Genomic DNA, 27,831 nt, shown 5'->3' with positions numbered 1-27,831 from the left:
ACCACAATACCTCATGTGGACATCCTCAGGATATTTGAGAGCCTCTTCTGGTATCCAGCTAATGGTAACCTGGGTGTGTATGGTTTAATCAGACCCGATTGCAATGATGAGATCTGAAGCATAATTCATTCAACGAGAGGATGTTCAAAAATGGCATTTAATTTTTTGTTTTTTTAAAGAAAAAAGAAAACCACCATGCTGATCTCTGCCCTTGAACACAAACATTGTAGATAGAAAATGGCATTTGGACATCTACACAAAGTGTCCTGTAAAATAAATATAATATTCCTCCAGGTCTGAGAGAGAACATTTCTCAAAAAGAAATCAGTTAAAGACAAACCCATCATATATGAATGAAATTAGCAGATTCTGCAACTCATGCTTTTGTGTATACAGTACACTGAATACAGTATAGGGGATTTGATTTTGGTCAATTCTAAAATAAACCAGTGGATCTGTTATAAGTCTGCAGATCAAACCTGCTTGACTTGACACTGTAGATGCACCACCACACCACCAAATGAATGCTGGAATGTGGATAGTGTTTGTTTTGTTTCAGCTCAAACCTGAGTGGGATAAAATGGACAACAAAAACACCAGTAATTTGTTTGTAACATTACCTTTGTTAATAAAGGTAGCGAGGATTAATTAAAATGTCTGCAGAAACGCAAAAGGTGCAAAAAGGGCCGTCATTGTGGTCGTGTTTATACAGTCAAACTCTCCACTGAGGATGTGGTCTCTGGAAGACGAGCAAAAATAATTTTACAGACTCACAAAATAGCGAGACAGTTCAAGAGGTACCTGATTAATCAGTGCTTAATTCCAATTAGGTTGGAACAATCTTATACAGGTTTTGTCTACTCCAAAGACCACTGTTAATAAAGAGAAATATCCCACCCAAGAGAAAGAAGCAAGCAAAAAAAACAGCTTCAGGACACTCAGCCTTCCACTCAACTGACTTGACCAGTACACATGGGGCAACAAATAATTAATACCTTGCTTGGCTACTAGTCCTATGACTAGTTCAGCTAAATGTAACAGCAAACTTCTAAGCTGCAGCTGACTGTGCACTTCACTCTTTCACCATGATGACAAAAGCCAACATCTCAACAAACCAAATACACCACACTTAAAGTGGAATATGTCAACTCTACTACTTAGCCAGTTCCTTCCTTCAGGGAAGTATTGAATAGCTTGAGTATTCAATATTGAATAGCTTGAATCTGAAAATGCAGCCGATTCAGAGGCTGAATCATGACCAAAACAGTACATTTGTAGTACAGATTAATTGCTCAGATTTTATACTTAAAAAATAAAGTAATTGTAGCACAGAGTATAGTCTCACTGGAATATTTAAATCCAGGTCTATTTGTGAGTGAGCGAGGTCATAAGTAGCCCAGGTCTTAACTTGGCCAAGTTTCCAAATGGCTGTCCTTAATCCTACGTTGACTGTGAAGTTTTTTTTGTAATGCTTTCTAAATCTTGCTCAGTCTAATCAAAGCAAATATAGCATGAAGTTATTCCCATCTAAAATTAATATCTGTGAGCGACTGACAGAGCACTGGTGGAACATCATACTGAAAGCATCCTTCCATCATCTGTAGTCAGTTCTTTAGCATTATCCATCCATGGTTCAAATGTGAACGTCTGATCAGGCATTCACATTCCTTAAAACAACACGCAAGGTTAACAGTACATCACCTCCAGAGACGTGGAGGTCATCCGAAGGTCTCATGTCAACACAAGAAGAGGGAGAAGTTCCTACACTAACCATTACCAATGTGACATTGTGCTGAGTAACTATCAAAACAAAGGCTTCCAACCTCTTCACAAAAAAAAGGTATCTTATGGCCCTGTCCCATGTGTCACTCCCGAGCCCCGGTTGACATTCCGTTGGATTTTGCACATTTGCACACGTAAGATGAGACAAAGTGATCTCATCATTAGTTACTTGTGACACTCAAAGATGAGCTTGCACGCCAATCACAAATGTGAAGCAAAGAACGTCCGAGGGAATGTCACCAATGTCCAGCCAAAGTCAATTTCACATTCTGCAAAACAGTAAAACAGATTATTGCACAGGGTTTGTGTGTCTATGGATGGGCGACCATATAAATAACAACAATAAAAGTAATCATATCAACAACAATAACAATAATAATAATAACAATAAAGCTAGTAATAAAAACAGTTTAGACTAAGGTCCCGAATCCAAACCCCATCTTTACCACTGCTGCCAACTAAAGTCGTCATTCGACCCAAAGACCAGGAAGAATCCCAGGATGGTGGCAAAGATGACTATGTTCCCCGTTAGCACAAGTGCACATGCTCCCCATTCGATCTGCAAGGCAAAAGCATCAATAATTCAGTCAACACACGTTGGTAAATTCTGCGCTGCTTACTTGCAGTCTGTGATTTACACCAAGACAAATAATAAAATCATTTGAAGTGCTGTTTTGGAATAGTTGTCTACATTAATGTAGCCTAATCTATGTGATTGTACACAATGGGGTATTTACTAAGAGTAAGAAGTGTAGTGTACTAATGAATGTACTTACAACTGCAGCTCTAGCAAAAACGACCGGGAGGCCAAAAGCTGAAACCACAATCCCTGTTGTGAGAAATATGGCCAGCTCCTTGCAGGCATTGCTGGCGGAGTCTGTGTCATCAGCCACTCTCCGGGAGATACAGTACGGTATCGGGGCGAGGATGTAGAAGAAGAGGAGGAACAAGGGCCAGTATTTGCTGTGAAGAGAGACACGTTCCTGGCATCAGTTATCAATGATCATATGTAGGCAATAGTTAGTCCAACAGAACAAAGGCTGGATGACTGGATGTGGTAGAGATACGCACTCATACACTGGAAGGGCACAGCCTAGCATCAGGAACATGAGCCCGATGGCCCCTCCAAAGGACAGGCTGATCAGAGCTGGGGGAGAGAAGTGGGACAATTAGCATTCTCTACTCAGTTAACACACAACCAGTCTTTGTGTGTGTGTGTGTGTGTCTTAAGTCTTGAAAGATCATCTGATCTTTCACAGGCCCTAATCCTATGGCTCAAAGGAGGTAGCAGTCATGTGATATCAGATGATTTCACATGTAATCAGCTCTTGTTCAGGATTAGACGGGACGCATAGCATATATAGCTGGCTAGTAGTAACTGAGTATTAACATTTGACGAAAACATTGAATAACGATAAACGACAGCTAACAAATGCTAGAATAAATGTGTATAATGAACACGTGTGATGATATCTGATGCAGTGGTTGGGCTAGTAGATATCCCACGCTAGCTAGTCTCATTCGTTAGACTTATTATTATTATTCGTTAGACTTAGCTCTACTAGAAATAGTTTGATCACTCCTAGCGACAGTTAGATAGCTAGCTAGCCATCCAGACCAGCTAATGTCACAACGTTACCCGTTAGCCTAACTAGAGTCGGACAACATCGCTTCGAGGCTCCAGCTCATCATAAATAGCAACCAACCTTCAACCGACTTGAAATGCTAAGAATCTAGTGAATAGCAACCGCTGTAGCTTATATAGGGAGCTAAGTTAGTTAGATATATAGTTAGTTAGATAGTTAGATAGTGCTGGCTGGCCTGGCTAGCTAGCTAACATCTTAGTTAGCACTCACTGTGTAGCTATGGTAACATCACACCCAGCCTTTCTTTAGAAGGAATTAAATGAGCCATGGATTCATTGTGTTATAATCACCACTTCTTACCTTTAATCCCGGCCATATCTTCTGGTCCTGACCTGCTTGAAGCACAACCCACGACAACAATACACCCTTGCTGCTAGCTAGAGGGCTAACGCATAGCCAGTACCCGTTACTAGTGCGCATGCGCAACACTGGGACAAAAAGAGGTCATAAGCAAAAAACAAAATTAAAGCTGCTACGCAGCGATGAGGCGGGGCCAGGCAATTTCCGACAAGTTTAGGAGCAATAAGCGAGAGAATAGGAAGACAACAAGAAAGTTGACATTCCAATGTTCATTTTGTACATTCATATGGTATAATGAAACATTTGTAAAACCTTTTGATGCATTATAAGCTCGATTTTGATAATTCAATAATCTGGTCAATGAGTTTGTGAATTACAGTCTGAAGATCCAGTGTAGCAAGTTTGGTGTTAATTGATTGAAAAATGTGGGATGAGATATGTTTATTCATTTTAACAAGTTTTGGCCCCCAGCTGGTTCTCGCTTTCCAGCCTGACCTCCTCCAGCGGAGCGGGGGGCTTCTTGGCCTCGCGCTTCCCCTTGTCCCCGGGGCCGGGCCTGGGCAGCTTGGAATCCGAGGTGATCTGGTGTGGGAACAGACGTTTGTTGGAGGATTCGTGGCTGTAAACGGTCATTTGTTTGAGGGGGGGGTAGGGGGGTAATCCTCCCTCCTAAGCACTTATTGTATTTTATTGTATTGTATTGCACTTTAGATTGCTATTCTTGCACTTTGCCTTCAGCACTAGATTATGCTCTTAGTCACTTGTTTTAGAAAGATGCACTTGTGAATTCTGGCAAGTAGTAGTAAATTGGCTTTTCCTACGTTAAATGCAATTATTATTAGTTGCTTTGGATAAAACCGTCTGCTAAATGACTAATGTAATGTAAATGTAATGTTGCCAAATAATTTTTGCAGCAGCCCCATACTTTGACGGTGTTATGCATCTCCGACGTCTTTGCACTTCTTGGTGGCGAAGTGACAGTTGACGTCTCTGGCGTACTTGAGCAGCTCCGTGGAGTCCCCTCTCAGGAAGTGCATCTCCTTCAGGGACTTCTCAAACTCCTCCGTCTCCTTGATCACCTGGGGGGGGGGGGGGGGGGACACAGGCAACGGGACGGTGGTGTGAATGAAAGGAGGCATAAATAGCGGGGTGGGGATCAGACATACGACAGCAGGGAGTCGGAGCTTGCGTCAGACGACGGCGGCCACGTGATTGATAAGATCCGAACCCCGGCTCTGCTTCAAATGTACCAGAAAAGCTTTGAAAAAGAAGACCGCGGCTATGTAGTTATATATTTAGCGCAACTCTTCAATCAGTGAACATGAATATCAAAACATCACAATGAACACGCCTTTTACAGTAGGCGTCTCCACTTCAGTTACAATGTGAGGGCTGCTATGATTTCTGCAAACCACCAGGTGTCACTGTGCTCTCCGTTTTCAACGCCCCAGAGCTTTGGCTCTTTTTCCAGCACAATCCGGAAAAAGCCCCAAAAACTTTACGCAGCTCATCCCTAATCATTACTGGTGGTAAACATACAGACATGTATGTGTTTTATTTAACTAACTGGTTGGTTGGTTATATGCATGAATGAATATAAAACCTTGGAAACAGCCTCGACAATAACTGTTCTTGCATGAGTTACATGACACTCACGCCCCTAAAGATCGCCATGTGGTTGCAATCGGCCTTGGTACATACATACCACGCTGTACTTCTTCAGCTGGCTGCTGTCAGCGGGTATGGAGTACAGGAGGCACTCGTGGATGATGCAGTTGGACATCTCCTCCCAGATCAGGTCCCCGAGGATGACGGACACCTTCTTCTCTCCCACCGACACGTCTGCGGACGAGGGCGGGGTGACGACGTGGTCGAGTTAAAACAGCCCAAATCTATTTCCGTGAACCGGTTATGATCAGTGACCCACCGTAACCCAAGCGTAGCTAAATAATCTCACTAAATCTGTATTTTGATATGAAAAAATAATCAAATAATTTATGTGTAAATTCTTGGTTCTCCGATACATTTCATACCAGCTGTGTCACAAACGTACTGAAACCGGTATTCAAAAGAAAAATAAAATAAAATTAATAAAACCTCATTAAAACACGAGGCCGGAGACGGAAATGGTCCGTGCTAGGGCTAGGCCTCACCTAGCAGGTGTGAGTGTAGGGTCTGGAGGACCACCAGAACTTTACTGTAGACCTGGGTGGGACTGGGTTGTTCCTCGGGGGTCTCCAGACGCTGCAGGCAGACCAGGGTGCCTCCCCCCTGCTGGGTCACCACCTCCACCCAGAGGGACTGGTAGGTGATCAGGGGCTTCAGCATGTACTTCAACAGCACCTGGCCTTGAGGGTGGGGGGGGTAGATGGTTGAGCCTCGCCATTTTAAGTGACCAGAATGCAAGCAGCCAGGGAAAATGGAAACAGATGTGAAAGCCGCCTCAGAAAACCAGTCACATAGGGTGTACGCGGAATGCAACCGGTGTCAGTGGAACCGCATAAGAAGGATTTCGGAAGACGGTAGAATGCCAGCTTTTGGGGAAACTAGCTTATTTGCCGTCTTCCCCAGAGTCAGATAAGATACGTACCCTTCTCTTCTGTGTGTGCAGGAGGAAGCATTGAGACCCGTTAGCCTAGGCTAACTGGTGCTAATCGACTTCCGGTGATTGCAGCTAAGCTAGGCTAACGGTTCTAGCGGGATTCAATGCTTCCTCCTGCATGCACAGAGAGGAGAAGTAAATGGTAAACGGACTGCACTTACGTAGCGCTTTTATCCAAAGCGCTTTACAATGGCGTCTCATTCATCCATTCACACACACACATTCAAACACCAACGGCGACCGCTGCCATGCAAGGCGCTAGCCTGTCCGTTGGGAGCAATTTGGGGTTCAGTGTCTCGCCCAAGGACACTTCGACACGCGGACAGGAGGAGCCGGGATTCAAACCGCCGACCCTACGATCATTCGACGACACTCTCTACCTCCTGAGCCACAGCCGCGCCTCAGAAAGGTACACATCTTCTTATCTGACTCTGGGGAAGATGGTAATCCCCGCCCCCAAGCTAATTTCCCCCCAAATTGGCGTGTTCCTTTAAATCCGAAAAGAGGAGCAAGTTGCAGCTTTCCGTAACAGAAATCCAGAAGGTAGGCTGGAGGAGGCGGACGTAGGTCTTACTGAATAGCTTGATCTTGTGCTGGAGCTCTCCCTGGACAGCCAGGGCCTGCAGCACGCAGCCCAGCAGGGCTGCGCTCCGCGTCCCCGCCGTCGCCCAGAGGCAGGTGCAACTCCGTCTGCAGGAAGGACGTCACACCCAGCAACTCTGGAGGTGAGAGAGAGAGAGAGAGAGGGAGAGAGAGAGAGAGGGAGAGAGAGAAATAGTCACTAACAGCAGGATGCGCTGGTTTTGTGGTTGACTCATGTTCTGTCCAATCTAAACCCAAAGCAAGTGAAAGAGCAAGTGAAATATGTTAACGCTAATTGAATATTTTATGTGTCACAATGAATCAGATGATATAGTACATGTAGTACCCCACCAACCCACAAATCCTTGATCAAGACCTACTTCACGCAAGTACCAGCTATGACACCTGCATTGAGAAACTACAACTATAAACACCTACGACAACTAGTATTGACAAACACTCCACTACTCAGATACTCGGTCGTCGACTCGCCTTTGGAGGGCGGCAGCTTCCACACAGCGAGTCTCTTCCACTCGTCTTCCAGGTGGTAGATGAGGTTCTCTCTCTGGACGGTGAGCTCGGAGCCCAGGGCCCGCAGCAGCGTCAGCTCCGACCCCTTCCAGGCCTTCAGGGCGTCTGTGCTGGCCCGCGCCTGGAACCCAGGAGGGGTGGGGCGGGGGGGACGTGGTGATCAGTAAAGACCGACAGAGAAACACTTTTGTTCCTTTTACCGTGCAAACGGCACGGGATGAGTTTTTCAAAAGCGGTTCACAGTAGAGCTAGGATCACAGAGCTGCAAATGTCCTGGTAAGCTCACCCATAGCCCATATGAAGCACTGTTCTCCACTAATGATGAGGTTCATTTGCAGATCTTACCTTTTCTAACTGTTTGGCTGCAATGACGTATTTCTTCTCCTGCAAAGCTTTGTCGAACTCCTTTGCGTTGTGAAACTAAAACATCGACCAGAGTTAACATGAGCATATAGGACAAAGTCCATCAATACAATACACGTATATACCCTGTTCATGCTCAACTCCCACAAGGGTATGTAGGTGAGAGAGGTGTCACTAGAGGCCACGCCGTGTTAAAATACCAAGGAGACAGGTGTACCTCTTCTAGGTGTCGGAGCATGGCTATGTTTCCCTGCACCTGTGTATACACACACACACACACAGGTCAAATACTAAAGGAATGCGTGCACCTAAAGGAATGCGTGCACATCATAGTAGCGCAGGTGCTGGATCAAACATAACATGAAAACGAAAAAAACGAAAAAAATTCTCCGCACACTGAAATAAGCTCCCAAGGTGAGTTTAATGGTTGTCAGCACAACATTTCGGCCGTAGAATCCTTCTTCGGGTGCAATGAAGAAGGCTTCTACGGCCTAAATGTGCTGTATACACACACGCACAAACAAACACTTAGTCACATACAGAACAAAGCGTAGCCCTGGCACGTATCCATGACATGTTTCCACAATGTAACATTGGGCCTCTCTGCTCATGAGAAGTCCTCAAAAATAGCTGCATGCTAATGAAATAATCTGTTTACAAATGTAAACTAGTGACACAACAGTATCTTGCTGCCCGCACCACCAACCACACAAAAGACCATAAAAGACATAAGTAAAAAAAATAAAAAGTACAAAAAAAAAGAATGACCTTTGTCTTGATGCAACTCTTAATGCTGTTTATTTCTCTGGAGAGCTCGTCTGCTTGTCCCATGAGAGCCTCGGCGCCCTGCATGCTGGGAAGGAACTCGTTGCCTCTCTTGTTGATCATGTCGCATACCTCTTCCTAGATACAGAGAAATGTACAGCAAACAGATCAGGGTGGACATCCTCGATATGAAATATGTACTTTGCAATATGACATTACCTGGTGAAAGATGTTGGAAAAATGATTAAGTTAATTGCCAAATCACTGACTCCATTCGGACCCACTATGTAACTTTAGGCCTTATTGTAAATACGTGTGACACTGTTACACTTGTTGTATTTAGCTACACAAAAACATGATTCTTCAATCACTGAGTTAGCTAGAAGAAAGCCACATGAAGGGAATTTGTGCAGCATGTGATGACACGTCATTCACTAAATTGGCTATAATGTAACTAACTAGACTCTTACTTGATAGTAGGACAGTTGTTTCTGAAATCTAGTTAGCTAGCCGACATGTTAGAGGTGTAAGCCTTATTGTTCATTGTTGCCTGCTCATTGATTCCCTAGCTGCCAGCAAGTAGTTCTAGCCAACTTAAGTAGTTCTAGCCAACTTAAGTAGTTCTAGCCAACTTAAGTAGTTCTAGCCAACTTAAGTAGTTCTAGCCAACTTAAGTAGTTCTAGCTAGCTAGTAGCTAACATTAGCTCGCTAGTAGCTGACACCAGTCGTGGGTTTGCTAGAGAGATAGCTAGGCTAGCTAGTGCTAACGTTGCAGTGAGTCTAACACCAACACCAAACATTGCAAATATGCCCTGCCACATTCAGGAGAATAAAATAACGTTACAAATGTGTTGTTTGCTAGCCAGCTAGCTAGGAGTATAGCTAGCACTAGCTAACGTTACACTAGTCAAGTCGTGAGCCAAGTTCAAGTTTACTTACCTTAATTTCCTTCACTTTCCGTGACACTTTGTTTGTTTTACTTGTGAGGTCTTCTTTTTCTAGTTTCCCAGAGCTAGCAAGCACTTCTGTCACAAAAGACGCCATTCTTTTCCATTCGTTTCCACACGTAGCTGTAATACTTCTAGCTAGCTCACGTTAGGCTGGCCAGGTCAAGAGCTGAATCCCAACCTGAGTGCGCAAACCGCACTTATACCTGAGGCCTGAGCACTTAATTGACGTCAGCTGGAAGGGCCAGAGGGTGCAGGGCCGTGATTGGACAGCACTTCCAATTTAGCTCAATGCCCCTCCCACTTCGTTTTCATTGGCTGCTGCATTCCTCCGACGCAGAGGCTGCTCTGACGCTCCCTTCAGCTCTGCAAATTGACCGATTGACGTCTGTTTTAATTTAATAATAAATAAAAAATGATGTTGGGTGGGATATGTTTGCAGCATGTGGATTTCAAGATCAATGTTGTGTTATCTGCAAATGTCATCATTTATGTGTGATGCACTCGGATCATGACTCGGATGCACTCAAGCACCGTGTCACATGAGACGCGGTGGGCTGTGGGTATTTTCTGCTCCTAAGTCCGTGAAATTGCGGACTTTCGGTAAGTGCGGTTACAGTGCGCAAAATGGCTGCGTGGCGCACTTGTGGACCTAGCAATTCCGTTTTGGAACTACCCTGAGCCCTTGTGGACTTAGCGGGAACGCGCATGTAAGGCCACAAGGCCGCGAGTGCTCTGCTCTTTCGCCTAAGTGCGCGATTTGGGATTCAGATGCATTTGAGCGGTCCAGGCTGTGCGCTGGCTGTGCGCTGGCTGTGCGCTGGCTGTGCGCTGGCTGTGCGCTGGCTGTGCGCTGGCTGTGCGCTGGCTGTGCGCTGGCTGTGCGCTGGCTGTGCGCTGGCTGTGCGCTGGCTGTGCGCTGGCTGTGCGCTGGCTGGCTGTGCGCTGGCTGTGGTGCGCTGGCTGTGGTGCGCTGGCTGTGGTGCGCTGGCTGTGGTGCGCTGGCTGTGGTGCGCTGGCTGTGGTGCGCTGGCTGTGGTGCGCTGGCTGTGGTGCGCTGGCTGTGGTGCGCTGGCTGTGTGTAGCTTGAAGGAAGCCCGCTCTCTACAGGGTAGTTCTGCACTTCGTTTAGAATACCCGGTCTAACCCGCGGTGTGGAGGGATGATGTGTGGCGCTAAAGCCAAAAAATCAAATTGAGTTGCAGGCTACTTGATTCCCACTATCTTTGCAATGTGAAGACGATCTATCATATTATTTAGTTTGCTAATATGCAATTCCAAGTTATTCGTCATCGTTTTGAACGGACTAGGCTACTTCGATTTATTTCAGCTGCAATAGAAATCTAAAACGAATTAAAGCTGCTACGCAGCGATGAGGCGGGGCCAGGCAATTTCCGACAAGTTTAGGAGCAATAAGCGAGAGAATAGGAAGACAACAAGAAAGTTGACATTCCAATGTTCATTTTGTACATTCATATGGTATAGTGAAACATTTGTAAAACCTTTTGATGCATTATAAGCTCGATTTTGATAATTCAATAATCTGGTCAATGAGTTTGTGAATTACAGTCTGAAGATCCAGTGTAGCAAGTTTGGTGTTAATTGATTGAAAAATGTGGGATGAGATATGTTTATTAATCTTTACAGGTTTTGTTTGCTTTTCTTCATATTTGAACATTAACTTCAGCAGCTGTGTGCTCAGTCAGCTGCCAATCAATCGATTTAGTCATTGTAATCCTCGGCGGGGGTTGGGTAGGGTTGCTAACAGTGATGTCTCAGATTCGTGGAGTTTGCGTTGGATTGTGGGTAACGCAGTTTTCTTTGTATGAAGTGTTGGTTTCAGAGGACAGAATTAAACATATTTTAAAAAATTCAATTTTTGAGATAAAATTCTGAAAAAAATCATACTACATCTTGGATATGTGGCCAATGTTGTCACTTTTTATGAGGATGATCAGACATTGATTTGGCGAGAATTAATAGGAACTGTATACAGAACTGAATAGCACCTATGGCTGATTTGTTATGATTTTTTAAAGTTTTAAACTTTAGACTGTTGCTGTAGCGCCACCTTGAGGTTTATTGACCTACAATGCAGGGTGAGGACTTTGGGTATAGTACTGGAGCTATGTGCAAATGTTGGTGATTTTTTGTCCACGGGAAGTTAGACTTCAGTGGAAGATGGAGAATAATAATATAGGCAAATACAATAGGGCTCCGGCAGTTACGCTGCCTGGCCCCTAAATATACCTCTGGCTCTATCTTCTATAGAATCCTGACTACTACACATTTTATAAGAATAAAAACAATATCCAATTACATTTGTGTTGTAAATTTGTTGAAATCTTGAAACCATCATATCCCCCCGTATCTTCATATTTCATGTTAAAAAATAAATAAATAAATACTCAAATGTATTAATTCACTTAGTTGTGACATTTCATTTCATTTTCTAGGCTGGAACTCGGGAACATGTAGGCAGCAGTGTGCTATGTCCCTTTAACGCGTCATTTTTTTTCCCAACCAACTTCTGCCATAACCACGCCCCCGCGAGTTTTCATTGGACAACCCTAACCCTAACCCAATGAAAACTCGCGGGGGCGTGGTTATGGCAGAAGTGGGTTGGGAAAAAAAATCACGCCCCTTTAACCCATGCCTTATGGTGCATTCGTTTGTGGTCGGAGGTGGCAAGTGGCAAAATACCTACCTCCGACCTGTGTGCATTCGAGCTATATACCATTATATCACAGTTACCTAGTTATATCTATATACCATTATATCACAGTTACCTAGTTATATCTATATACCATTATATCACAGTTACCTAGTTATATCTATATACCATTATATCAGTTACCTAGTTATATCTATATACCATTATATCAGTTACCTAGTTATATCTATATACCATTATATCACAGTTACCTAGTTATATCTATATACCATTATATCACAGTTACCTAGTTATATCTATATACCATTATATCACAGTTACCTAGTTATATCTATATACCATTATATCACAGTTACCTAGTTATATCTATATACCATTATATCACAGTTACCTAGTTATATCTATATACCATTATATCACAGTTACCTAGTTATATCTATATACCATTATATCACAGTTACCTAGTTATATCTATATACCATTATATCACAGTTACCTAGTTATATCTATATACCATTATATCACAGTTACCTAGTTATATCTATATACCATTATATCACAGTTACCTAGTTATATCTATATACCATTATATCACAGTTACCTAGTTATATCTATATACCATTATATCACAGTTACCTAGTGATATCTATATACCATTATATCACAGTTACCTAGTGATATTTATATACCATTATATCAGTTACCTAGTTATATCTATATACCATTATATCACAGTTACCTAGTTATATCTATATACCATTATATCACAGTTACCTAGTTATATCTATATACCATTATATCACAGTTACCTAGTTATATCTATATACCATTATATCACAGTTACCTAGTTATATCTATATACCATTATATCACAGTTACCTAGTGATATCTATATACCATTATATCACAGTTACCTAGTTATATCTATATACCATTATATCACAGTTACCTAGTTATATCTAGTGCATTCGAGCAACTGGGGGCTGAGAAACATATCCGAATTTGCGACGAGGAAGTGCGAGTTCATGAGGTGTTTTATTTAATCATTCCTAGCAAGTCGCAATTTGCACCTCCCAGTTATAAACGAACGCACCATAACCCGGAGGAACCAACATTGTGCTTCCGAGACTTCTTCTTCTCAGTCAGTCAGCCAGGTTGAAAATGGCGAGTGGAGGGCTCTCCTGCGTGGCCTCGCTCTGGACCGAGGTGAACCGCTGCGGGCAGAACGGAGACTTCACCAGGGCCCTGAAAGCGGTCAACAAAAGTAGGATCTTCTACAACCAAACGTTTATATTCTCAATTATTGTTTATTTTAGGTCAAGCAACATCCACAGCTTCCCATAGTGGTTAGCATTAGCGAGCTAGCTAGCCTGCTAGCAAACATGTAGCATCCACGGAGCTGGGCTGGTGGATTAGTTTTAGATGAACTAGCTAGTCTCCTGATTAATCCGTTTCTTTATGTATATATTTAGGGTGTACGGGTTTTGATTTAAATAATTAAAAATATAATAAAAAATAGTTTGTCAACTTGCAATTAACGTTAGCCAAGCCACGACTAGCTACTAGCACACTAGCTACTAGCACTAGCTACCTGAATACGATTACGTGTCCCTCCCTGGTTTTGAGACCCTGACAGCTAGACCATAGGCTGCAACAGTCTTGGTAGCTCTTGATCTTAGCCCATTTTATTCTGCATTGGCCCAATGTGTGAATTCGTTAACTGTCTAAAGGTCTATTTTAGTACTAGTAGTGTGGACATTGATGACGTGACCTTTCTGTGTGCTGTGAACTACCTCTGTCATTTAAAGTATTTGCATTTCCCTTTACAGTTTTGCACGAAGTCAAAGAGGACGTGACTGCCCTTCACTGTAAAATAGTATGCCTTGCCCAAAATGGCAGTTTCAAAGAGGCTTTGAATGTCATGAACACCTTTTCAAAAGTTCTTGGCAGGTATGTTGACTATCGCATGTCTGTGTCACCAATCCTTTTACACTGAGACACCAATTTCTTCAATAAAAGTGTATATCTGTATAAGTGTTATCAAGATCCTAATTCTGTGGAATGTTTTTGCTCTTCCTCAGTGAACTTGTTGCTTTTGAGAAGGCTTATTGCGAGTACCGATTGAACAGAGTGGAAAGTGCGCTGAAGACTATTGAGAGTGCCACAGAACAGACAGACAAGTTGAAGGAACTTTATGGTCAAGTGGTATGTTTAGGCTAATACTCACGCATCTACTCTGCACATAAGATGACAAAAGACAAAACATTTAAGATGCTTTATTTAAAATTAAAATAAAACCTAACCTATCGTACAAATGACCTGTTATTTTGAACTATCGATCGTAATTTGACCAATAGTGATTAACCTCAGCATAACGTGATTGGTAGGTTTATAGTCTAATATAATCCCACTGGTAATATTTTGTCTGACACAAAAATCACCACACCCCTTGTATCATTGTGTAGCTGTACAGATTGGAGCGCTATGATGAGTGCAAGGCTGTGTATAAAGACCTGATCAGGAACTCCCAAGATGAGTACGAGGAGGAGAGGAAGACCAACCTGTCTGCCGTGGTGGCTGCTATGAGCACCTGGGAGAAAGCCTCTCCGGTGGGTCCTCTGTCTGGCTGTCTACCTACAATACACACTCAATTCTGGGCTCCTCTGACTATTTGAATGCCCTGGCACTCCTTTCCTGCCCTTTGAATGCCCTGGCATTCCTTTGGTGTTTCTGTAAGCACTGTGCAAATGAAAGTGCTGGGATCTAATATTGCATATCGTATATGTTCATGCATGCATGATATGATTTGATTTGTATGTCAATTTGATATTCTCTGGTTGATACTCTCAACTCTCACAACCCCTGTGTGTTGGGTGTTAATCCCTCTGTTACTAATGATTTTGAACTCTTTCTGCAGGATGATTTAGGCTTGCCTGAGACGACATATGAGCTGTGCTACAATGCTGCCTGTACTCTCATTGGCCAGGGCCAGCTTACAGAAGCCCTCAATAAACTACGGCAAGCTGAAGGTCAGTCTCATTCAAACTCTGTCTTCATACAGCCCATATGATAGGGTGTTTCTGGTTTTACATTCTTTTCATTAAAAATTTGCATTTTCTGTTTTACAGAGCTTTGTCGGATTTCCTTGTCAGAAGATTCTGTAAGTGTACTATTTTGTTTACTATAATTCCATGGACACTTTGACCTTACTCAAAGACTATACTCAAGGATATACTCTACAGCAAGGGTCCCCAACAGGGACCGAGGACCGGTTTCATATAGCCACATTTTCCGAGGCGCAGGGGGTAGCCTAAAACTGTTTTTGTTTTTTTTTAGCCTATAACGTTGTAGTGTAGTCGCTTTTTCATAAGTTGAAGTAGGCCTGATTTAAACACATTACATGCATTTATTATTATTATTATAGGCCTAATAATAAGTTTAAGTAGGCCTAACAACACACTGATATAAACGTGGCTAGCTCAAGATCAACTTGGAAGTGCTCCTTTATTTGGAACTTCCAGGTCGGAGGTTCAAAATCTGTAAATTGTTGTGGGGATCACAGATAGTGGTTACTGGTGAAAAAATTACCAACAGACTGAACGCAGTTCAATGTAATAAATGTATTACCCCACCACCCCCCAAAAAACGTTTTTATTTATTTATTTTTATTTATTTTTTAAAATAAATTTTACGCTATACTTTCCGAGGCCAGTCCGCGGCCCGATGGTTGGGGACCAAAGCTCTACAGCCATTTGGGTCTATAGGTGGTAGGGATGGGAATTTCGACTAATTTTAAAACCGAGTAACCTAACCTGATCCTACTCGAGTAACCGATTACTCAAAAAAAAGATTACTCAAAAAAAGATACCGTCCAGACAGAGCGCATTTAACCCCGGCCCCCTCGGAGGGGAATACGTTTTTTTCCGCCGTTATTACCGTGGCGGTGCTTTCATGTCTCGTCCATGCCCTTGCAAATAAACATATTTAAAAGCTGATGTGTGGTTGGATGCATTACTTATCATCAGATTGAATAACCCATAGGTTTTCATGAAGCTATCGGAATCGAAAAACGCAGCCTTTTAATGTGGATGCACTGCCCAGCTCATAGCCTATTAAGCCTATCGTTAGGCTACTCTGAAAACTCTAAGCCTACAATATGCAACCAATTTACTAATATAAATTAAGTATTAAACCAAGCCTTTACTGCCGATGCCGGATAACAAGTGAATTAATTTTTAGCGTTATCTTAAAAGCACCGCGGCACTCACTGCCTATTTCCAATTTATTGGACAATAATGGATGTTTTGGCGTCAAGCCTTCATTAGAGAAATGTCCATGCAAAACTAAATAGATTTATTGAACAACAGGCCTATTCATTCAATATGTATGTATAGCAGGCTGGAAAACTATAGGAGTAGGCTATACGCACATGGACCTGTGCTGGTACTCGCTGTCTTTTTCAGCACCACCTCATTACCAACATGATTAGCCTACCGCTAAATGATGGGAGTGCTGCCTGGAGCCAGAGTACAAAGTTCACTCACACCACTGCCTACTATGCACAGTATGCAGATAAACAAAACCAGAGACCCGGTACCAGCGTTTAATTGTCAAAACAAAACAAATGAAGTGGCATATACTGTATATAGGCTTAAGTCTATAGTTCTCTCATAGGCTACCTACGCTGTAACAGGTTTGAAAGTCCGAGGCTCGATCCATAAAATGCTTTAACACTATGCAAAACCACGGTGTAGTTTGATCCGAAAATGCTTAACAGTATGGAAAACCGAACCATGGATAGCGAGCATTAGCAAGCCCATGGGCTAATTATTGCTAGTTTTTGTGACCACGTAACTTTGCACCCAAGAACTGTGTCCATGTAAATAAATATAGCTTTTAAAACGTAACCAGTTAGCTGGCTAGACAGTAATCAACTAGTAATCAGTCATCACTGCCCCTTTTAAAACAAGCCTGAAGACTTTTCTTTTTGCCACTGCTTTCTAAGAGGAGCTATGTTTATCAGTATACTGCACTGTAACTTTTATTCCTGTATTCTATTTGTCCTGCTTTTTGTTTAAATGTCTACAATGACTTGCTTTTTGTTTTAATGCTTTTAATTTGTCCTGCCTTTTGTTTTAAATGTCTTTAATGTCTTGCTTTTTGTTTTAATGCTTTTAATGTCTCATGTAAAGCACCTTGAATTGCCCTGTGGCTGAAATGTGCTATATAAATAAACTTGCCTTGCCTTGCCTTGCCTTGCCTTGCCTTGCCTTGCCTTGCCTTGCCTTGCCTTGCCTTGCCTTGCCTTGCCTTGCCTTGCCTTGCCTTGCCTTGCCTTGCCTTGCCTTGCCTTGCCTTGCCTTGCCTTGCCTTGCCTTGCCTTGCCTTGCCTTGCCTTGCCTTGCCTTGCCTTGCCTTGCCTTGCCTTGCCTTGCCTTGCCTTGCCTTGCCTTGCCTTGCCTTGCCTTGCCTTGCCTTGCCTTGCCTTGCCTTGCCTTGCCTTGCCTTGCCTTGCCTTGCCTTGCCTTGCCTTGCCTTGCCTTGCCTTGCCTTGCCTTGCCTTGCCTTGCCTTGCCTTGCCTTGCCTTGCCTTGCCTTGCCTTGCCTTGCCTTGCCTTGCCTTGCCTTGCCTTGCCTTGCCTTGCCTTGCCTTGCCTTGCCTTGCCTTGCCTTGCCTTGCCTTGCCTTGCCTTGCCTTGCCTTGCCTTGCCTTGCCTTGCCTTGCCTTGCCTTGCCTTGCCTTGCCTTGCCTTGCCTTGCCTTGCCTTGCCTTGCCTTGCCTTGCCTTGCCTTGCCTTGCCTTGCCTTGCCTTGCCTTGCCTTGCCTTGCCTTGCCTTGCCTTGCCTTGCCTTGCCTTGCCTTGCCTTGCCTTGCCTTGCCTGACAACTGGCTGCATTTATTATTTTTACGATCGGTGCACTTTCAGATATTCCGTTTAATAGCCAGGCAGGGGTTCCCCCGGGATTCCCAGACAGCTGACGAGTCATGCCCTATCTAATATCTGATCATTGGTTGCCTGAAAGAGCCGCAGTGACGTTGGCAGCACCTTTCTGAAAAGTTGAGATGGCAATGTTTTCAAAAAGCCGGAGCGCTCGAAAAAAGACTGTATACAGCGCTTTTCTCCAGGCAGCCGCCAATGCTCTATCCTCTTTGGTAACAATTGAAAAAGGGCACAGGCGCTCAGAAATGCGCGCTTTCACGGCCAAACATGCCATATTGTATAGCCTTTAGATTAACCGAGTAGTATTTATTTTCCGACTAGCAGATTGCCTACTCGGGTACTCGAGAAATTGGTTAACCGTGCACATCCCTAATAGGTGGTGACATACATTTACAGTTTAGAGATGTTTCGTCAGTGTTCTAATATAGTCAGTGTTCTGTTGTCTTGTCCAGGATGTCACTGAGGAAGACATCGAGTCTGAACTGGCCGTCATCCACTCTCAGATGGCCTACGTCATGCAGTTGCAGGGCCGGACAGACGAGGCACTGCAGCTTTACAATCAAGTCATCAAGCTCAAGTGAGTGTCCTTCCATAGCAGGGCATTCAGATGTTGCATCCCTGAACTATCCCCTGCTGCTGATCACATGGGACAGATGCTACTATTTATGGCTACATTATTTTTGGGTGATTGATTCGTTGTTAATTTGGTCATCCACTCTTTGGATTTCAGCAACTGTGCCCATTCAAGTATAAGAATGTTTAATGTCTATGAAGTGTTACTGTTTTAGATGGTGCAACTGAAAAAGTTAAAGTCTTTGTTTTGTTTTCTAAATTGTAGGCCATCTGATGTTGGACTGCTAGCTGTAACTGCCAACAACATCATTACAATAAACAAGGTGGGTACATGAATATTCACCATAATGCTGGGAAAAGATGGGAAATAAACTTAGCTGGCTTTGGGCGTGGATGAAATGGTTCGCTCATGTCCTTTTTTTAATCTTTTGTCCCAGGACCAAAATGTGTTTGACTCAAAGAAGAAAGTGAAGCTGACAAATGCTGATGGTGTGGAGTATAAACTGGCCAAGATGCAGCTGCAGGCCATTGATTTCAACAAGGCCCTTTTGGCTATGTACACTAACCAGGTAACATGCTGAAACCCAATACCAAAGTGTCATGCTCAAACACACCATTTGAACCTCTTCATTATTTTTTTTTGCCCAGTCACACAGCTACCATGAATACTTTGTCCATTTCTGTCTCGCTCTCCCTCTCCTCTAACAGGCAGACCAGTGCAGGAAGCTGTCTTCCTGTCTCCAGTCCCAGAACCCGGGTCACCCGCGGCCGGTTCTCATCCAGGTTGCCCAGCTGTGTAGAGAGAAGCAGCATTCTAAAGCCATTGAGCTACTGCAGGTAGGGGGCAAAACTTTACCCCCCAGCCCCCCCTCTATACTTACAACCAACAGCTCTGGATTGTCTGGTTTGTTGAATATTACATCATTGTGGGTAATATCTTTACTCAATTATACCAATTATATCTCCTTCTGAACTCAGTCTCTGTCTCTTCTAGTGCTTCTCCGATCAGCATCCCGAGAGTGCGTCCGGTATCAAACTTACAATGGCACAACTGTATTTGACTCAAGGTATTGTTGTATTCTCAAGTCCTTTCTGCTTACAAATGTTGCTCTTTAGGATAAACCGCCCACTTAAGCCTGCATCAACTATATAATGTTTACTTATTTGAGATGCAAGTTATAACATTTAGGGGTCTTTACTAATTCCCTTATGGGGTTTTTCTCCATAGGTCATGTTACAAAAGCCTGTGACATTTTGAGGTCGATTGAAGATTTCAAGCACAAGCAGGGGATGGCAAGTCCACATCACATTCCAACACCCTTTTTGATGTTATCATCACTTTGCATTTCAGTGTTCTGATTTTACACAAGGACATTAATTGTGGAATACACAGCTTACAAATAGTACTTGTTCTCTCAGATTTCAGCTCTCGTAACAATGTACAGTCATGAGGAGGACATCGACAGTGCTATTGACGTTTTCAGCCAAGCTATTCAGTTCTACCAAGCGGAACAGGTTTGTGTCAGCACCAAGCTTAATTACATACTTTATTTGCCAATTTAACCTATACAAAACCGACTGATCCGGGCATAGTATTGTTCACTCTAATACAGAGAAACTATCAATGTTGTTTCTGAATGTCTTTTTATTGACCGCAGCCTGGTTCTTCTGCTCACCTGGCACTTGTACGAGAAGCTGCTAATTTCAAGCTGAAGTATGGAAGGAAAAAAGAGGCCATCAGTGACCTGGAACAGCTGTGGAAGTGGGTATCGCTCTCAGGTCCTCCTGTTGTACAGTATATGTTTTATTGTGTTATAGCATGTGTTGTGATGGTACTGGACATTGATCTGTGTAGTATTTGTCGCAAGTTAACATGGCTCTGCTCGTCATATAGGCAGAACACCAATGACATCCACACGTTGGCGCAACTCATCTCGGCCTACTCTTTGGTGGACACAGATAAAGCTAAGTCGTATCCTTTCTTCAGACTCCTATGGTTTAAATGAAGTGAATCACTGTTGAAGGAATCTAGAGACCCTTTTTGAACAGTTTCAGCCCAAAAGACATACATTTTATCCTAAAAAAATAAGAGCATAATAAAATGGACATCCCTTTGTCAGTGTGCAGTGTCAGTGTGCAAGCTCTTTCCATTTTTATCTCATGTTTCTGGCTCATGCACCTGATAAGAATATATTTTGGACTAATTGAAAAGAGCAAACTATGTCTACTTTTTTATACATTTGCCAAAATTTGGAAAAACCTGTGTTGGCTTGTCCTGCTGTGCCCCTTGTTATGGGGTATTGTGTGTAGATTTATGAGGAGAAAAAAATAATCATTTTAGAATAAGCATATACCAAAATGTGGAAAAAGGAGTGAAGGGATCTGAATATTTTCTGGATGCACTGTAGTTGTATCCTTAACCATTTCTCCTAGCCTCAGCAAGCACCTCCCCTCCCCTGACAAGATGGCTTTGAACGTGGACGTAGACGAGCTGGAGAACTCTCACGGAGCCAACTATGTCAGGAAGAAGGCTGCTAAAGTGACTGGGGAGAACCTTCCTAATGAACAAGGGTGAGACGACACACTGCTAGATCTGAGTGCATGTAAACATGGAAGTCGTTGATCGTGGAAGTTGTTTAACCTGGAAGTGGTAACATAATCAGTATTGGTTCCCTTTACAGTCAGGGCGATATCAAGAAGAAGAAGAAGAAAAAGAAGGGTATGTCATAAGTATTTGATTTCAGTTATTGCCCACACAACAGTAGACAAAGAAAATGAAATTCATGTTCCTTTGCCACAAGGTAATAAAATCCGACATTTTATTTTCTCTCATCAATGTTTAGGCAAGTTGCCCAAGAATTGTGACCCCAAGGCGACCCCTGACCCTGAGCGGTGGTTGCCTATGAGGGAGCGCACCTACTACAGAGGCAAGAAGAAGGGCAAGAAGAAGGACCAAGTGGGGAAGGGAACGCAGGGAGCCACGTCAGGAGCCGCCTCTGACCTGTCAGTCAACTCTCAGCTTCCACAGCACCATTATATCAACATGAATTGAATCTTGATACTTGAGTTTCATCCTGACATTGCTTATTGTCTGTCCACTAGAGCTCTCTTAGAGTGAACATTGATCATCTACACTGTTTAGTCACCCACACATTCAGTGACGGATCACTCAACTTGTACACACACACACACACACACACATATATATATATATACACATACACACACACGCAAGTGCATGTAAACATAATTGTAAGCACGTCTAACAACTAACTGTTCTTGTGCTCCAGGGACGCCAGTAAGACGGCCAGCAGTCCCCCCACCTCCCCTCGACCAGGCTCAGCTGCCGCTGCGTCCTCGGCCCCCGGCGGCAATGGGGTCCCCCCACGGCAGCAGAAGCCCGCAGCCCCAGGGGCCACCCGCAAGAAGGCCCCTCAGAAGAAGAAGAAAGGAGGCAAGGGAGGCTGGTAGACACAGGATGCCACGATAAGCTGCTGATCCAAGGGGGAGGAATTGCATTACATGGCCAGGAAATCACAGAAAATGATGAGCCTTTGTCGTCTTATTTTAAGTTAACTTTTCCTCTTATTTTTACACCATCCAAACAACTGTACAATGAATGTTTAGTTGTATACGTTAAAAATAAATTTTGTAGAAGGCCCCTATGCCCTGCCCTGCTACCTCCCTTGAGTTGAGGGATTCTTCTAAGATATAGAGAACAAATGACCGAATCGATGTCTGGAGTTTCTTCTGTTCTCTTGTCATCTCCCCTACCTACAGTATTTTCATTTAACAGGGCCTGATAAAGTTGAGGCTGCTGTACCATAAACATTAATTGATTTAACTTACCCATTCAGTTTCAATCCCTCAACCTCATGATCAACCAAAAAGTCAGGTTGCTTATGCAAATTTCAAATATTTATTTTTAAATTAGTCTCAACTGAAAAGTCCAATGTTTTCTTGGGTGGAAATATGTCGTTTGCACATTGTTTTTGGAACTATTTACAATGATAAAAGCAAACGATTTGGCCAAATGCGTGTCCCTTTGGTTATGTCTTAATAAATAGGGTTCCTTGACAACTGACTCTGCCCTTTGTCTTCTTTCTGTCTGTTAAAAAAAGATGTCCAACTTGTTGGCTGTATCTGCCAATATTTGCAACCTCTGCTTGAGTTGTAAATATTGGAGCTGGCTACCCAAGGCAATATGGATGTACCCCAATCTTTAGTTCAGTCTTTACACACCTAAGCACACTAGGTGGAGCTATCTTGCTTGTGGTTGCAAATTGTTAAAAATCAACTTCACCAACTGGGTGTCAAGTGGATATCGACCTGTCAATCAGTTTGATTATGTGAATCTTTCCTACTCTAATTTTCTCACATAGGGAACCTGCCATTCCCTTTGAGCAGAGTGAACGTTTTGTCTTTTAGGCAAAAGTCACAATTGTATTTGTTAAATTCACTTCCTGTGTTCTCCACCAGGCCGGAAATTACGTTTTAGTGTACTTCCAATCCACTTGTTGTGAAAAGAAGCGCAAACTTCCTGCTACACACTATAAACCAAATATTGAACACGTTTCCAACCTTCCTCGACCATGCCTGGGTTCAGAGACGCTGGGTGGGTGGGCGTGGGTCTGGCACTCACGGGAGGAGTCGCATACTTCATCTGGACTTATGTGTCTTATGTGTCTTCGGAGGAGAAAAGGGCACGGAGGCCAAGAGGGCGGTGTGCATACACCTCAAAACCCGCACAAAAACAAACTAAGGATACGAGAGAAGAAAGTGTTCAAAAACAAGACGTAACGTTGGAAGCTCAAAAACCCCCAGCAGCTGTAAGCGAGGTTGGTAGGTCCGCTAACGTGTTTTACCTTTTAATGCAGAAAAGATGTGTCGAGGTAACGTACGCTTTTGACCGCAGTGCATGTTTATGTTTGTATGCCCATTATTACTATGCAATGTTTTGGAGTACGAATATCATGCGTGCTCGGGTTGTGCAGAAGATTAAAATCCTATTTTTAACCACAGCCTACTGTTTTCTCGTGCCTTGCTAACAACGCAGCAGATCTGGCGCATGCGCCTTTGCAGTTCAACGCTTTTTGTGTGTTGGCTGTAAGCCGACACACCAAGAAGAGGGAATCCTATTGGTCGCTCCCTTCCTCCTTGTCGTTGTTGACCTGCAGTTCTATGTTGCTACCACAAGAGGCAGTGGTCAAGTGACCTTTCAAGTCTGCTTACACTTATGTTACAATGAACCATTTTAATTACAATTTACTTCTAGGGGCAAATACTTTACTTTCATATCTTTTCATATCAATATAATATCAAGATCCTAGTAGATGTCCAAATAACCCACTGTGTCCTGGGTCTACTTATTCACCACCTAAAGGGAAGTGCAAAACAGCAAGTCATGAACGTTATCCAGAAACAAAAGTTGAACCCATTGCAGCAAAATAGCTAACATTACAGGAATCATCAGTGTAACTGCTTTAGCCACTGACTGCTACTATTAATGTTATGGAAGCTGCTGCTAGTTGTTGTGAGCTCATGAGCTAACTGGCTATCCTGCTCTCATTGTGCTGGATTAGCATTGGAAGCATTGGAACTGATGTGTCCAGGTGACAAGACCCATCTTTATTTATCAGACATTACCGTCCTACCAGTCCCACACAGAAACAAGCCAGCCAACACACATAAGCCAGGCTGGACCTGGCCTGGTTTCGTGGGGATATGAGTCCATGGACCTATAAGCTCGCGTCACTGGTTTCTATTCGCTTTGTTTACCAAACGAAGTAGCCTATTCCAGAAGAAGTCCTTGTCACATCGCATCGTTTATGGGTATGCCTGGTTTTCACTATTCACTTAGACCGGAAACCACAACTGCAAAGCAAATAGGCCCCAGGCTAGTTACGAGTGTATGATCAACGTTTTTGGGGTTCTCAAAATACACCACCAACAACAACAACCGAAATGCTGCCTGCAAGGCACATTTTGCACATGTATGTGGCTGGGCAAGGACCTCATGATTAGGGCTGTAGGATTGTATCGATACAACGATGCATCGCGGTACGTAGTCTCGCGATACTGTATCGATCTTTCAGCCCGGAGTATCGATACAGCCGGGCGCTGTAAAATTAAAAAAAAAAAAAAAAAAAAAAAAAAAATTTAAATCCAGTTTAAAAAGCATATTCTACAATATTAAGTTAAAAAAGCATACATATAAATAATTTTGAAAAACCATAAATACTACAATGTTGACAGTTTAAAAAGCATGGATATCAAATGTAAAATATTTATTAGCTAGCTCTCTGTCCAGTCATTGAGTTTGAGTTATCTATATAGTGCATTTGAGCCATTCAGTTTTCAGTCTTGAACACTTAAAATCTTTCAGTAAATGATGTGTGTATCGCAATACGTATCGTATCGTATTGTATCGTGACCTCTGTATCGTGATACGTATCGAATCGTGACCTGTGTATCGTGATGCGTATCGTATCGCGAAATCCAAGATGATATACAGCCCTACTCATGATGCATATCACTATGCATGGGTCATGATATGATATGGATACATTCTGATGCGATGCAATACATTGTGATACTCTACATAATTTACTGAAAATGTTAAAATACAACTGAAAATACAATTAAGTTCTTCGCCCACACCCTGAAGGTGATTCAGAGGGCAGAGGGAATATAAGGACATTTTAAATCTAAGGACATTTTAAACATGATTAATGTAAAATATATATATTGCTTTTTTTTTCTGTATCAATACTGTACTGCAGAAAATCGATACAGTTTCACAGGAAAAAATATTGCGATTTATTGCTGTATCAATTCTATTGCACAGCCCTAGTTTGTGTCTCTTTGTGTCCTAGGCAAAGCCTGCAGAGAAAGGGAAGCAGGTGCTAGTCCTGGGCCTGGATGGGGCAGGGAAGACTAGCCTGCTTCACTGTTTCGCCACTGGGAGCCTTGAGCAGGATGTGGCCCCTACCAAAGGCTTCAATGCTGTCTCCATCAATAGAGAGGACCTGCAGATCGAGTTCCTAGAAAGTAAATACAACTTAGCCTATACAGGACAGGACACCATAGTTCACACACAAGAAGAGAGAATTATCAGAATCAGAAATCGTTTTATTGGAATTAATAGGAATTTGTTTCGTCCATGGTGAAAAACATGGAGACAACATTAGAGAGGGTGCGGGGATAAGACGGAACAGTGCAAAGACAGGACAGTGCAAAGAGCAAGTACAAAATACGAGTGCAAAGTAAGATAAGATAGAAAACAATATACAAAATGTGGTGTGGTCAGTGTACATACAGTGAGTGTGCAAGTGTAATGTGTACGTGAGTATATATGTATATAGTGTGTCTGGCGTGATATGTGAGTGCGGTGCGTCCTATGTACTGTACATTCAGTGGGCATGTGCAAGTGTCTCAATGGTGGCGGGGTTGGGGTGGGGTGGGGTGGGGGTGGGGGTGGGGGGTTGTCAGTGGGGGACACGAGCCTTGTTGATGAGGCTGAGGTGTATAACATGGCAAAAGATGTGTTATTACCATGCAATCACTTAAAAGATAATCTGACTGAGGAATGAATTGTGGTTATCCTTTGTCATGTAGTTGGTGGTACAGAGAACTTGCGGGCATATTGGACAAGGTACATGCCCAAGGCCATGGTGCTGGTGTTCGTGGTGGACTCATCCAAAGCTGACCAGTTTACTCTGGCCAAGGAACATCTTCATGACTTGATTGCATCAGACCCCCACCTTCCGTTAGTGGTACTGGCCAATAAGCAGGTGAGAGTGACTAGGCGAACACTAGGTCAGTGTTGCGTTGTGATTGGCTATTCCTCCCAGGCACAGACAATGGGAAGATGTCTCCATTTGCTCAGCTTTCCATTCAAATCTCAGGCTCACTTTTATGACTCAAGTTCTGCCTCTAATTATGATGAAAAGGGTATTGTTTGATCATAGTTTCTTATTGTTATCATGTTTTGTTTATCTAAATTAGTAGTTTCTGCCCAGTAGGCTGAATGCATATCTCTCGATTCCCCTACCATCCACTCAAATTTCACTACCACCAATCAAACATGAACGTTGAAGAAGAATCTGCTCCAGCGTCTACAAGCATAAGCACAAACGGATGTCTTTGTGTGTTTGTCTAATCTCCAGGACTTACCCGGGGCCTGCAGCATCACAGAGCTCCATGAAGCCCTGGCCTTGGCTGAGGTGGGGGAGGAGCGCAAGCTGTTCCTCATCGGCACTCACGTGAAGAAGGGGGACCAGGAAGTCAACACTGGCGTGCAGGATGCGCGGGACCTGATCGTTCAAATGGTGTATGCTGGAAGATAAAGAGCCCAAATAATGTTTGTTTTCTCCTCATTACATTTGGTATGTCTTACAGTGTGTGTTCAGCACTTGGGATAATTGAATCAGTTGTATGCTTGCAAAATTAAGCCTAACTGATGGAAACCTAAAGAGAGAAAACAAACATATTGTATCCTAGGGGTGGTGGTTACAAGCTAGGACTCTCTAGCATCATGTGTTGCCCTTAATCTAACCTCTGCCTGTTTTCATCTGGTGTGCATTAAGGAGTGTTGTGGTCACCAAAGATTTTATTTATTTGTAAGATCTATGGTACAGGTGAAGGTTTATTTATTTGGTAGAGCACAAAACACTACTAGACAGTTTCTGTTGATAGATAGTCCTATATAACTGTAGTATAAGACTATAGTCTTTTATAATTATAGTATAAGACTCTATAGGTGCACTGTGCATATTGTTTATTTTTTATGGAAACATTTTGTGTCTTAAAAGAGAATGTAGAAATAGGTATATTTTCTCAACATGGTTTGATATTTATCTAAATGAATCAAAATATTCTGAAGCATTTCAAGAAGATGCCAAATTACCTACACAATCTTTTGCTGATATGTCCAATTATTCATTTCAAAACACTGGTATTTAAGACTTTTAAGTGCACCCAGAGATGTGCAAATTGAATCACTGTCATGATAAAGATTCAGATTGATTTGACTAAACTTAAACATGCTCAGTTCAATTATTAAACATCTTCAGTTATTCTGGTTATTTCAGTGTAATTTGTTATCCTTTTTATGGTACTTCT

At 42.9% G+C, this 27,831-nt stretch overlaps 4 protein-coding genes across 5 annotated transcripts; 2 read left to right on the top strand and 2 right to left on the bottom strand.

The window, feature by feature from the left end:
- Window positions 1-167: 167 nt before the first annotated feature.
- LOC311324254 (leptin receptor overlapping transcript-like 1) lies at window positions 168-3,823 on the bottom strand. Of its 2 annotated transcripts, XM_084456678.1 has the most exons (5): window positions 3,729-3,823; window positions 2,854-2,929; window positions 2,559-2,745; window positions 2,229-2,341; window positions 168-2,051 (listed from the first exon to the last, which is right to left on the bottom strand). In XM_084456678.1, coding segments are annotated over exons 1-5 (393 nt in total). In that variant the 5' UTR covers window positions 3,745-3,823; the 3' UTR covers window positions 168-2,050. The 2 variants fall into 2 exon arrangements, with proteins under 2 accessions (XP_084312804.1, XP_084312803.1); XM_084456677.1 differs by having other exon boundaries at window positions 168-2,341.
- A 355-nt stretch (window positions 3,824-4,178) lies between these two features.
- Window positions 4,179-9,616, bottom strand: LOC311324160 (centromere/kinetochore protein zw10 homolog; the record flags this gene model as incomplete). Its single annotated transcript, XM_084456563.1, has 10 exons — window positions 4,179-4,310; window positions 4,679-4,807; window positions 5,434-5,570; window positions 5,882-6,076; window positions 6,905-7,020; window positions 7,371-7,564; window positions 7,789-7,863; window positions 8,024-8,062; window positions 8,575-8,709; window positions 9,512-9,616. The coding sequence occupies 10 exons, from the start codon at window positions 9,614-9,616 to the stop codon at window positions 4,179-4,181; spliced, it is 1,257 nt and encodes a 418-aa protein (XP_084312689.1).
- Window positions 9,617-13,353: 3,737 nt separating this feature from the next.
- srp72 (signal recognition particle 72) lies at window positions 13,354-22,767 on the top strand. The gene is made up of 19 exons (XM_084456396.1): window positions 13,354-13,457; window positions 14,023-14,143; window positions 14,275-14,398; window positions 14,659-14,802; window positions 15,111-15,222; window positions 15,322-15,353; window positions 18,588-18,712; window positions 18,974-19,031; window positions 19,146-19,277; window positions 19,417-19,545; window positions 19,703-19,775; window positions 19,937-20,001; window positions 20,128-20,223; window positions 20,367-20,470; window positions 20,603-20,680; window positions 21,142-21,279; window positions 21,390-21,427; window positions 21,552-21,711; window positions 21,999-22,767. Exons 1-19 carry the CDS (start codon window positions 13,355-13,357, stop codon window positions 22,177-22,179), a joined length of 2,013 nt encoding a protein of 670 aa, XP_084312522.1. The 5' UTR covers window position 13,354; the 3' UTR covers window positions 22,180-22,767.
- Window positions 22,768-23,300: 533 nt separating this feature from the next.
- On the top strand, window positions 23,301-27,831 carry arl9 (ADP-ribosylation factor-like 9; the record flags this gene model as incomplete). The annotated part of the gene is made up of 4 exons (XM_084456562.1): window positions 23,301-23,546; window positions 25,584-25,758; window positions 26,326-26,501; window positions 26,877-27,831. 4 exons carry the CDS (start codon window positions 23,301-23,303, stop codon window positions 27,054-27,056), a joined length of 777 nt encoding a protein of 258 aa, XP_084312688.1. The 3' UTR covers window positions 27,057-27,831.

Source organism: Borostomias antarcticus (assembly GCF_949987555.1).
Source record: "Borostomias antarcticus genome assembly, chromosome: 22".
Classification (NCBI taxonomy): Eukaryota; Metazoa; Chordata; class Actinopteri; order Stomiiformes; family Stomiidae; genus Borostomias; species Borostomias antarcticus.
Note: the sequence above shows the minus strand (reverse complement) of the source record. Positions and strands in the feature narration are given on the sequence as shown.